This window comes from Cynocephalus volans, chromosome 5 (assembly GCF_027409185.1).
Source record: "Cynocephalus volans isolate mCynVol1 chromosome 5, mCynVol1.pri, whole genome shotgun sequence".
NCBI classification, from domain to species: domain Eukaryota; kingdom Metazoa; phylum Chordata; class Mammalia; order Dermoptera; family Cynocephalidae; genus Cynocephalus; species Cynocephalus volans.
The window spans coordinates 118,116,454-118,129,074 of NC_084464.1; the positions used below are offsets into that span (position 1 = coordinate 118,116,454).

General features: G+C 37.6%; 1 protein-coding gene across 1 annotated transcript; it reads left to right on the top strand.

Moving 5' to 3' along the window:
* The first annotated feature begins 1,471 nt into the window (after window positions 1-1,471).
* On the top strand, window positions 1,472-5,717 carry CALHM4 (calcium homeostasis modulator family member 4). The gene is made up of 2 exons (XM_063096134.1): window positions 1,472-2,029; window positions 5,331-5,717. The coding sequence occupies exons 1-2, from the start codon at window positions 1,472-1,474 to the stop codon at window positions 5,715-5,717; spliced, it is 945 nt and encodes a 314-aa protein (XP_062952204.1).
* The last annotated feature ends 6,904 nt before the right edge of the window (window positions 5,718-12,621 follow it).

Here is a 12,621-nt window from a genome sequence, read left to right on the forward strand (position 1 = left end):
ACATGTCTTTATTTTGCTCTGTCCAAATACGGTTTAGCTGGTACTAAGCACTCTGAAGTGTTGTCTTCTGGTCTCTATTGTTATTGATGAGAAGTCTGCTGTCAGTGTATGTTATTCTTTTGTAGGTTATCTGTCTTTTCTTTCTTGTAGCTCTTAAGAATATCTATTTTCACATTCTCCAGTTTTACTTTGATGTGTCTAGATGTGAATTTATCTTTATTTACACTTCTCAGAACAACCAGCATTCTTCTGGTGTGAGAACTTTTCTTTGATTCTGCAAAGTTCCCAGTTATTTCTCTTCAAATATTGCTTCTCTGCGTATACCTTCCTATCTTTTTTTTTTTTTCCTAGAACACCTATTAATTGTGGAGTTGCTTATGTCTTTTATTTCCCTCAACTGCTTTTAAAAATATATTATTTTATTTCTTTGTCTTTTTGTACTGCATTTTGAACGAATTCCTCAGTACTGTGTTTCAATTCGCTAATTATGTATTTAACCATGTCCAATTAACAGTTTATTTGAGAGAGAAATTTATATTATATTCACTTTTTATAAGCCCAACCAAACCTACTCTAGTTTTCTTCATATAGAAGTTGTACAATATTGTACAATAAATATTTGCTGATTAAATAAACATAAAAAACACCTTACGTTTCTTGTTTATGGGTACATGAGGGTACTTCAAAAAGTTTGTGGAAAAAATAGAATTGAAAGATAATACTAATTTTTTAATGAACTTTTTGAAGTACCCTTGTATAACTTTATTAAAAAAAACAAATATTACGCTTTCATATAACAAAAAGATACCATATAAACAAATTTGTAGCTTAAATTTTAAAGCAGCACATAGCAATATTCTGTCAATACAAACAAATTTTAAATTTTTATGCAAAGTTAGAATGTTTTTGTTGTGATTTGGCTTTAGGGATATCTAAGCTTGTTCTTTTCCTTTGGGAAATCTTTTAGGATCTTCTGGCAGAATCCTTAGTTTAGGGATGTTCCAGCCAGCCCTAAATTTTGGATTCCTCTAGTATTTAAAAATTTCCTCTACTCTCTAGACAAAATCCTGGTCTAGTACAGGGTAAGAATGTCTCTGTTTTGCTTCCAATGCTTTATTTGCTGGTGCTCTGCGTTTTGTGCCATGCAAAGCAAGCACATGGAAAGATGGAGACAGTTTGCTTGTCAAGAAAGCCGTCCTCTTTTTAGTGGGAAGATATACTGAAGAAGTTTCCCTCTTCACTTATGCCAGATGAATCTCTCAGTTTCTTCCAGCTGTAATCTAAAGTGAATTTATTAGCTCAGGATTCACAAAGTACACAAGGAAAGATGCTAGAATCCTTTAAACATGTAAGGATGTTGGGTCACTTCACCCAACCAGTTAAACCAGTAAGATCCCATAAAATGGTTATAGCTGGTGGAGTCTAATGATCAGAAAGGGCCACAAGCTGATCTGTGTTGGAGCTTCCCACGATGAGCCCAGCTCTCAACAATATTATATCTTCTCTGCAGAGAAGTGGAACATTTATCAATTCTTTAATTGCGGCTTTGACTATTGGTGGACAACGAGTGTTCTCCTCTTTCACGTTCAGCTGTCCCTGTCAGGCTGGGAAAAATTTCTATTATGGTTCTGCTTTTCTCATCATTCCTGCCTTGATCTTTCTGATTGCTGGTTATGCTTTGAGAAGCCAAATGTGGACAATGACCAGCGAATACTGCTGCAACTGTGTCCCTCCTCGCCGGAGAATCAGCCCCCTGGAGCGCAAGCTGGCTTGCCTTAGGTTCTGCAGCATCACCGGGAGGGCACTTGTTGCTCCGTTAACATGGCTGGCGGTGACTCTGCTGACAGGCACCTACTATGAATGTGCAGCAAGTGAGTTTGCCTCTGTGGACCATTACCCAGTGTTTGCTAATATCAGCACCAGCAAACGAGAAGAGATACTAGCTGGGTTTCCATGTTGCAGATCAGCTCCTTCTGATATGATCTCAGTAAGAGATGAAGTAGCTCTTATGCACAGATACCAGTCCCAAGTAAGTTGGTTTTTGTTTGTTTTTTCTGCTGTGCTATCTCATAGTAACTACAGTTGCTGGAAATATTTCACATTCCTTCTGCTTCTCATATTGTCTGATTATAGAACACAAACTAGATGCCATTCATCAAATTGAGTTCTACTGAGCAGCTGTATCAGTATAGTTATGATGTTGAGCTTCGGAGTCAGCAGACCTGGGTTTGAGTTTTCTTTGATGCTTATTAACCTGCAAAACCTTGAGTAAGTTGTATAATTTATCCTTGCTCCACTTTCCTCAACTGTAAAATGGGGATATTAATAGTATCTACCACACAGGGTTGTCATGAGGAATAAAGGAGCTAATACATCTAAAGTGCTCAGTACTGTCCCCAGAATCTATAAAAAAAAAAAATGAATTTTAGATATTATTATGAATATTATTAGTACTATATTACTAAATCCCATCTTTCTGCATATATGAGTATATATGCTTAAATATGCATTCTTATATAATAAAATCTCACCTAAAATTACAGGAAACTTGATTTTGATTTAAAAAAAGACTCTAATGGTGATTTCTAAATTTAGTGTCCATGGACAGGTTTGTGTCAGAATGTAGGGTGGGAGGAAAGCCTGAACCTACTACACTTACAGGTTAAATTTTAAAAGCGCCATTGCTGTTTTGTCAGTTGAGAAAGCTATTGGTTTTCATTAGTTTCTCCAAGGGATTTGGGGGAAAAATTCACTTTTAAACCACTGCAATAAAGCAAAAACACATTATTTTTTAAACTACTTATTGCAAAGGCATATGTATTTTTTGATCTCTGACCTTTCAGCTATTAAAATTTAGAAATGCTAATACTACTTAGTTGAAAAAATTACTATCAAGGCACAGCACACCAAATGGTGCAATATGGCCTAATTTAAGAAAAGTTAGAAATCCCATAAAGATATGCTTTGCCTCAACTTTTAAATACCAGCCCTAAAGCTCAGGCAGAGGACCTATGTGCAGGTATGTTAAAAGTCAAAAAATCAATGGGACAATTATAACTTTCAAAAATGTTCTTGCTTAAGAAAAACTAAAATGTAATACACAATGGTAAGATTTTCTTAAAGTCTAAATAAAACGTTTTATTAAACGTATACACAGACATCTGTGAAAAGACAGTTTTACAATTCTGTGTACCATCACTGGTAGATATTTTGCTTTTGTAAAACAAAACATATCTATTGAGATACTTATCATATACTGTGTAAATATCTCATATCTTAACTTTATTCCTCATAATAATGAGAGGCAGATATTATTAACTTCATTTTACAGATGAGTAAACCAAAGCTCAAAGAACTTATGGAACTTATGTAAGTTCATAGAGCAATTAATGGCTGATAAGATATCCAGAGATTATGCTGTTTCCATTTCACTAGGCCATATTCTCAACTACCTTGAACTTCAATCTCATTGGAGGAATATGAGGGTACTTCAAAAAGTTCATGGAAAAATAAATTTAAAAGATAACATGAATCTTTCCATGAACTTTGTATTCAGTTTTTCTGCTGGACTTTCCTGGGTTGACCACAAGATCTTCTTTGTGCATGCCCCATTCTAAAATATCTTCTTGACATAGTTTCACCCCATTTCAACTTGCCTTCTACTCACATGCCAAATGCATTTTTCTAAATACAAATTGGATGATGAGATTCCAACCCCCCCACCCCCACAGTCCTTCAATGATTTTGTACCAGCTTAAGCACAAATCTAAATTCCTTGACACGACATACAAGGTCCTTCAATATCTGTCCCTTGACCACTTTTCCACATGACTCCCATGACCCTGGAAATCCAAATTTCTTGAGATTCTCCGAACTCTTCATGCTCTTATTTTTCTGTCTTCTTTTATTAGAATTCTTCTCGACTTCTTGCATCTGAACTTCCTTTTACTAAATTAAATCTGAGCATAATCTCCTCTAAGAAGTATTTCTTGAGGATCCTCTCCTTAAATCAGTTCATTTCTCTTCCATTGTGCGTCCTCAGGTGCTGTGTTTACTCGCATCAGAAACTATCACATTGCACCATATTTTTTGCCTTGCTCATTTTTCTCCCCCTTCAGGCTTAATGACTGTAGAGAGAATGAATGTACCTTAAAATTATTTACATCTCAGTCCCCATTACCAAGTACCAAACACTGCATATAGTGGAAGGTAAACCTGGAGCTCAATAAATGATAATCGATGAATTAATGGGCATCTAAAATTACTTTTCCTCCACCATATTGGCCTCTATTAAGTTAAATGGTAACGAATATCACTTCGCAGGTTTTAGCCTCCATAGAGTGCACCTCTCCCACTGTGCACACACTGCTAACTCCAGGCTTGCTGGGGAATCACAAGACGCAGAAGAGGCCTTTGCTGCCCAAACTCGCTCCATACTGTTGGCTTCCCTACATGTGTGGAACTTTTCTCTCTCACTTAACATAACAACCACTAAATACTGAAAAAAGAGTAAAAAAGAGACAAAAAGGATTCTAAGACTAGAAAACAGCCATTTACATCAGTCTTTAGAAGCTGACACTAAATAGTCTCAGGTAAAAACTAGTTCATTTTCCTTTCAAAGTATGTTTCAAAGACATGTAATAAAACTGGTCAGCAAATTACCATTTGAGGGGGAAGGCAATGGAAAGGAAACCAATAGGTACTACAAGCCACGGTGACTTTACCACCAGTAATACATTTAGAGACCTGAGTCTGCTCATGACTTTCTTCTTTGGCTGCAAAACATAAGAGAAAAGAGCAACTCAGGAAGAAATATCAATAAATACTTGCTGGCACATCATCGAAGACACCTAAGGAGGCTACCATTATTACCTATCATATAATCATTTTCATCACCATCATTATCAAATATTTATTAGGCGCCCAAAGAGTGCATGGGCCTGTACCTGATAATTGAGAAGTAAGGTTGAGCTAAAAGCAAAGAACACTATTTATGTATCTTATGTAAGGTTAATTGGTAGGTTATAGCATCTGTCACCTAAAACAAAAAGGACAGTGCTTAGAATCCATTCCAAAAATCCATGCCCAGTTAACTGGGCAAATTCCTTTGTAATCCAAAATCCAAGTTGAAATGCCTGGGCCTATAACCTCCATTAGACCTATTTCCACATCAAATGAGCAGCAACTTGTTAATATATTAAAGACTAGAAAAACACATTTCTTATTCACATTTTAGTTCTCAGTTTTGTAGGAAACCCTCCTACCAAGTCTGTCTCTTGAATATTTGATGTATTGATGCTTTCTGTTTTTCTTTTAATAATTCTGTGAAGATGCTGGGCTGGATTTTGATCACCTTGGCAACCGTCACTGTCCTGGTGTCCCGCTGTGTGGCGAGGTGCTGCTCCCCCCTCACCACCCTGCAGCATTCCTACTGGACCAGGCACCTCCAGAATGAGAGAGAGCTCTTTGAACAAGCTGCAGAGCAGCACTCCAGGCTCCTCATCCTGCGGCGCATTAAGAAACTATTTGGCTTCATTCCTGGGAGTGAAGATGTCAAACACATCCGAATTCCTTCACGTCAGGACTGGAGAGAGATTTCAGCACCCAGTTTTCTGTGCATGGGTGATGACTTGCAAGGTCACTATAGCTTCCTTGGAGACAGGGTGGAGGAAGATAATGAAGAAAACAAACCAGAAGGTATTGAATTAAAACCTTGAGAATATCACATTTTGCAATTCAGGTTACTTAACTGATACTTCGTTTTTATGATGATGGAGTTTCAGTGTAATCTCTTCATCTGTTTCTCTCTCTTTGATATCTGTTTACTTAAGTCCATCCAAAATATTATTTCAAAAATCATTTTATCTGATAATTGTGCCAATAACTCCCTCTTTTTGAAAATTTTTTTTGGTGGTCTAATAATACCTCTAGTGTCATATTGGCCTAATTAAAAACAATATGGAACTTGAAGTCATGTCAAAATTTGCATCTTAGTTCTGTTCCTTATTAGCTGTGTGAAAAATAGTATTCCTGAGTGCATTTTGTCATCTGCATAGTAGCTGCCTCATAGAGCTGTTGTGAGGATTCAATGTGATAACAAGAGTTTAAGCAGGTTTCAGCACAGTGCCTTTCATAAAATAAATGCCAATAAACATTACCTTTTCCTTTCCTCTTTGCATTCCACATCTTCTATCACTATTTTCTCTCCATCTAATTTCTAGTTTTCTCAATTTCTACCTCCATACAATATCCATGAACTTTTCACTGCCTCCTCCTTTTTCTTCTAAACTGGTAACGTGTGCAAAGAGGTCTTGAATCATTCTGCTGTAACCAGAGGAAGATGATCCATTATTGTATCACCATTAGTATCATAAATGTTATTTGCAGCACCTCCATACTAGGAGCATTTTTATAGCTACTACACATAAAGTGTATTCTAGAAAGTGTATTCTAGAAAGCTTCACCTCTGTGTCCACTACGGGGATACTATCTGTGCCTTTTTGTTATCAAATTGCACCTTTGCCCTCAAAATCTATTTGGGGAACCAAGACTGCCACCTATACTTGTATATTCATTATCTAGGACTCCAAAAGGGGCTAATATCTGCCCAACTTTTCTCTGCTTAGTTTTGCTAAATGCAACCTCTAGTATTTGATGGTTTTCTACTTATTTTTAATATTTCTGTCATATGTGTGTATATGGTGTCTCATGCCGATTTTTGCCACATTCACCTAAGCAATTGGCTCATTGGCTTAAATAAGCAATATGAGGGCTTTTATTTATTTATTTAGCCAAATGAACTGCCAATGATCAACCCAACTTTCAAGATTCACTTTCAAGGAGACCAAACAACTTGACTATCTAAATGCAGTTGTTACTTGGTAATCTACTTTTACACAATTATGGAAGATTCTATTTTGTGTAAAATTCTGGGCTCTTCAACTTAATAGAAACAAGCAGAAAATGAATTTTTAAGTAAACAAAATGTTTTCAGGTTTTTGTTTCCTGATAGGAAACTGCATAGTGTAGTACTTTGCTAGGATAGGTGGCCTGACTTGCCATCACCATTACTTATTGTTACTTAACCTTGGACTAGTTAGTTCATCTGTCTGGCCTTAATCGTTTCATCTATAAAATAGAGAGAGAGATACCTTACCTGCTGGAAGGCAAGGAACTGAACTAAATGAATTCTTGGGGTCCTTTTTAAATCTAACAAGATTTTTATATTTATGCTTATATGTATACAGATCAATATGTGTACAGCCTTCTGGAATGGTAGTAGGCCCAGCTCATTTATTCTGGAAGAAAAATACCACTGAATTTGACTCTGAGCTTTCTCTAAAGATATTTACTGGCATTTTACTTCTAAAAGAATGTTAATTCATGGATCTTTTTCAAGTGGTCAAGAAAAGCTATTCCAATTTGTCAATTAACTCTATACTAAGTATGATATGTCATAACAAGAAACATGTAAAAACAAAAATAGAAGCACCTTCTGGAAGGCAACTGGAGTTCTAGTTTCACTCTGATATAATGTGCTATATCAATATGGAAGGTAACATTCATTTTGCTCTCTAAAATCTCCTACAGCTCTAAAATTCTATGGCTCTATTTGAAAAATTTTGAAATTCCTGCATTAAGACATACAAGTTAATTGAACACTTTACACAGTGCTCAGAATTAGTTTATTAGTTTTCAGGAACTATACCACAGTTAAGACTCTTCAATAAGATTTTCAGTTAACAGCAAAATCAAAGAACATATGAAGTTATAGCATTACATCTTCTGAAAGAAGATTAAAGTTGTTTATACCCTAATGCCAGGAAACTTTATTTTCACTAGCTTCTGAAGCCCTTTCTACATCAAACTCTTTCAGAGTATGACACATAAAGTTTACATTTTGAGCCAGTTAATCATGATCGTCCACTATAACTTTCTGGCAAAGGATTGTAAATATTCTTTTGCTCTTCTACATGGCTTCAAAGTGCTTTATAGCATCTGTGTGAACATTTAAAGGGTAGTACGTATCCTTGGAATTTCATTGCATATTATCCACTTCAAATCAAATAAATCGAATTCCTGGTCTTTTTTTTTTTCCTTTTTGTCTAGAGTGTTCTTTTGCTCCACAGCCAGCTAGACAAAACTTTTCCATTAAGAACATGGTATTTCCTTTCCTTTATGCCTATGAATTTATGTAATCACAAAACATATAATTAAAATCAATTATGTCTAATACTACCTTATATTTTGCTACCAAATGCTTTTGGCTACCACATCAAATTCTATGGCTTATATAGACTTGTTCATTTTCTTAACTTCAACTCTGTCAGCTCTGCCACTCCCCCACCACAATCTAGGTTGCTTCCTTCCCAGGAGACAAATACAAACCCAATGTTTAGATTTGCTCAGCTTTCTTTATGTTTCCCAAAGTTGAATGGCACAACTGCACTTATACTGTTATCCTCTTTGTCTCTTTTCTGTGTTCTCAGTCTTTAATTATTTTTTAAAAAATCCTAATGCATGATTGTAATAAGAAACAACTATGTGATTTTGCTAAGTGTTTTCTTGCATTTGGCTTATAGCACAAAGGGAAATCACATTAACACTAAAACTTTTAAGTATCATAGCCAACCAAATGCAAGTCTGAATGCAAGACTAGGTAGCTATTTGTTACCTCAAAAATATAGGGTGTAGAGATATCACTTTAGCTTCTAAATAGATTATACCGAAATTTAGCACTGGTCAGTAAAGAGCAGATATTGGCAGCTGAGGAGAGTAGAAAGCTACACAACTGGCTCCTTGAGCTGGGAGTGGGGGTCACAAATCCATAAATGTGACCCCTCGACCAAAGAGCAAAGACTGGTATTTCCAGAGAGGCAAACTGCATTACTCCTGACCTGAATTATTTTTCTGAACTAATCACCCAGTACAATTAAGCTTCTCTAATCTCAGTGCACCAGTACTCAGAAAGAAAATGGATTTTTAAGTACGGTTTCCTCTGCTGCCACCCAGTGGTCCATACAAGTGTCTTCATTCATGTGTAGTGGAGACAGTGAAGTAAAATAATATGTATGTAGTGCTCACTACACACCAGCCGCTTTAAACTAATTATCCTACTTACCCCTTACAACATAGTCCCAGGTAGAGTCACATATTAGAAAATAACTTTCTGAAACGACATTAAATAACGTAGAAAATGTGAAAGAATTTTGTAAAGTCCTTTACAAATGACAGGCTTTCCTATTTATAAACTGTAATGATTTTATTAGATAACAGCTGAATGACATCCTCTGGATTGAGACAGACCTCTTCAAGGTTGTTTCTTGCACAAGCATCCTATGATTCTATATGCGATGATGTTCCATCTTACACAAAACTGTTGCTCCTGGAAAATAAATATCTATACATAGTATTTTATAAATAAATAAAATATGTACAATGTGTTCTGATATTTTAAGGTGTTCTTAAGTGCAGAAAAAACCGAATATAAAATTTTTATATATTTATAGATGTTTCATCTTAAGCTACAAATGAAAACCATTTAAATATATTTTCCTTGTGTAATTAATTGCCAGTTAGTGGTTATCAACAGAACGTATACTATGGACTATTTGATAATGTAAACATATTTCAGCATTTGAAATGGGGGAAAGCATATGCCAAAGCCAAAAAAAAAAAAAAAAAAAAACCAATCTGGATCTATGTGGTGTTTTATTGATTGTATGAATTTCGTATATCATGAGTAGTTGACCTATTACTGATATGTTTATACCTACCATTCTCTCATGTTGAGATAACTTGAATTTGAGAAAGCTGCGTACAAAATAAGCATCTTTAGCCAATAATGATTCAATAGATCTATGAGGAAGATACACATTTTGTGGGGAAGATAAAGCCCAAAGCGAAAAACACCCAAGTTACTCCTGGCACAGCTGGAGTAATAACTATATAATCAGTTCAGTACTGGCCGCCGTCAGGGCGCCCCACGCTGGACCCCGCCGCCTGGGCTCGTTTCGGCCCTTCTCCGCGCTCCCTTCCTGTCCCAAGTGGCGAGCCCCGGGGGCTGTGACCAGAGGTGCCAACCCCCATCCACAGCGCGGGAGCCGACGAAGTGGCGGCGGGTCCGTCGCTCAGCGCGCTGCACCGCGGCCCGGGGCGCTCTCCTTGCAGGCCGCGCGCTGCCTCTCGGGCTGTCCGCCGGGTGGCACTTCTGCTACGTCCTCGGAGTGCTTTCCACCGGCCTTCCTGGCTCCTGATGAATGGGGTGGGGCTGCGCTCTCCCGGCTTGGTCAAGGACATTCCTTGCGCTGGAATGGGACCACTCGTCCGGCGCCACCCACGGGCACCTCGCCAGACCTCGCTCCTGGTGGACATGTGTGCAGCCAACATTAAAAGAGATCTCATTCTAGTCACTGAGATGCAGTTACTGTGACCTAAAGTATTCAAGAAAAGACACGGTGGGAAGCTGTGTGGTAAATTTAACTGACTAGAAAACAGATGATCATTCACATTTTCCTGCACACTTATGGTAAGATTTGTATTTCTGGTCATCGTCAAGTAGGCACATTTTTTCAGGAAGTCAATGGGAGCCAGTGTCAGAAGCAGCACGAGGGATGATGGAGCTTAAAGAGTGACGATGTGACCAGCATTACATAAATAGTATTAGGATACTGCAGAGGCAAGAAAAACTATATTGTTTCAATACAAATGACAAAAAGCCATGGCATGATGCGTAATAACAGCTCTGCCACTTTTTTTTAGAGCACGGTGAGAGATATGAAATGAGACAGGAACGGAGCATTTGAGAGTAAAGAACACGAAGAGACAGTTTGTCTACCCCAGCAGGAAGAGCTGATGCACAGATGCTACAGAGAATCTTCATGCATGCTGATTAAACAACAAACAAATGTATATGTACCTCTGTTATTTCTTCTAACTCTTCATCAGTAAGTCACTATATCTTTCAGGGGGCCATGAATTTTAAAACTACATTTATTTTTTATTTTTTTGGTGGCTTGCTAGTATGGAGAACTGAACCTTTGACCTTGGTGTTACAAGACTGCGCTCTAACTAGCTGAGCTAACCGGCCAGTCCAAATTACATGTTTAATACAATTAAATAAAATTGTTTATATAAACAAGGGCCCCCTCAAAATGTTTGCAGCCAGGACACTGCATATCTTAAGAGCAACCCTGACTCAACCCTTCATTATATTTTCTTGCAGGAAGCCAAAGAATTGATGGCTTAAATTTCAGTTTTTCATTTTAACTCTCAAGTTTTTCTTGTGTATATTTTAAGTCATTTATATTGCATTTCACTAACCCTATCTTCTTCCATACCTCTTTACTTCTCCATTTTCTCCTCCTTCCCCACCCAGTCCCTTTTAAATCCAAAGCAAAGGTGTGTGTTTGTGTGTGTGTGTATGTGTGTGTGTCAGAGAGAGACAGAGAGGAGGAAGCAGGTAGAAGAAAAGAAGGAAAGTCAAAAAGATCAATATTATCAAAATGGTCATTAGTAGGGTGGGAGAAAAGGAACATGTACAAATTCTATTTCTTGTCTGCCTTCCTCACTTTGTTCTTACATACAAGGTAATGTTATAAGTGTGGCCCACTTAAAACTACGGTTGTCCCTCCTTTGTTGCTGCTGCCCGCAATTGAGGCGCCCATCTGCTACATGGTTCAAGAACATTAGCATCAAGGAGAGTAACAATTCCACCCATAGAAACACTACTCTTATGGCCATGACACCTTGGGTCAGAGAAGTTAACTGCCAGTTTTGAAGTCTGGTTCCACATAACTGGCTCCAATATAGAGCATGATCAGAAGAATCATAGGCTTTTGCAACTGGAAAGAATCTCAGAGATTATTTCATGCAACTCCCTTATTTTATAGATGGGAAAGCTGAGACCCAGTGAGGTGGGGTCTTACCCAAATTCATATAGTAAATTAATAGTAAAGAAGACCTACAACTGAGTCTTATAACCCCCTGGTCCAGTGCTTTTAGAACCATACCACTCCATTGGGTTCATTCATTCATTCATTCAGAGAGTAAATACAAGGGGGTACTTCAAAAAGTACCCTCATATTTTATGAGTGCCTACTCTGTTTTAGGTACTGCTGCATGTGCTAAAATATAGCAGTGAAAAAAGATCCCTGCCCTCATGGAACTTACATTCTATTAGGAGGAGAGAGTGTTATCAACATAAGTCTAGTGTAAAACGCCATGGGAAAGATAAAATAAGGTCAAGGGAGTAGGTAGTACTGAGAAGAGAGTGGTTGTAATTTTGAGTACCATGGTCTGATTCAGGTAGCTTCATTGAGAAACTGACATTTGAGCAAAGACTTGAAGGAGGTGAGGGAGTGAGCCATGTAGGTACAGAAGGAGCAGCATTCCAGGCAGAGGGAATAGTCTTTAGATGAATGTGACCTGCATGTTGGAGGAATAGCCAAGAGGCTAGTGTGGCTTGAGCAGAGAATAGGTGGCATAGTAATAGGAGATAAGGTCACAAAGGAAATGAGCTGCAGGTGAGGGTCAGGGATCCAGATTCTATACGGCCTGTACTGTAAAGATGTGGGCCTATAATCTGAGATGGGGTGGGGGACAGTTATGACCAAAGGAGTT

Bases quoted from the DNA above. Each gene is read 5' to 3' on its own strand.
- CALHM4 (XM_063096134.1), top strand. From the start codon at position 1,472: ATGAGCCCAGCTCTCAACAATATTATATCTTCTCTGCAGAGAAGTGGA. The intron at 2,030-5,330 runs GTAAGTTGGTTT...AATTCTGTGAAG, and splicing joins TGCACAGATACCAGTCCCAA to ATGCTGGGCTGGATTTTGAT.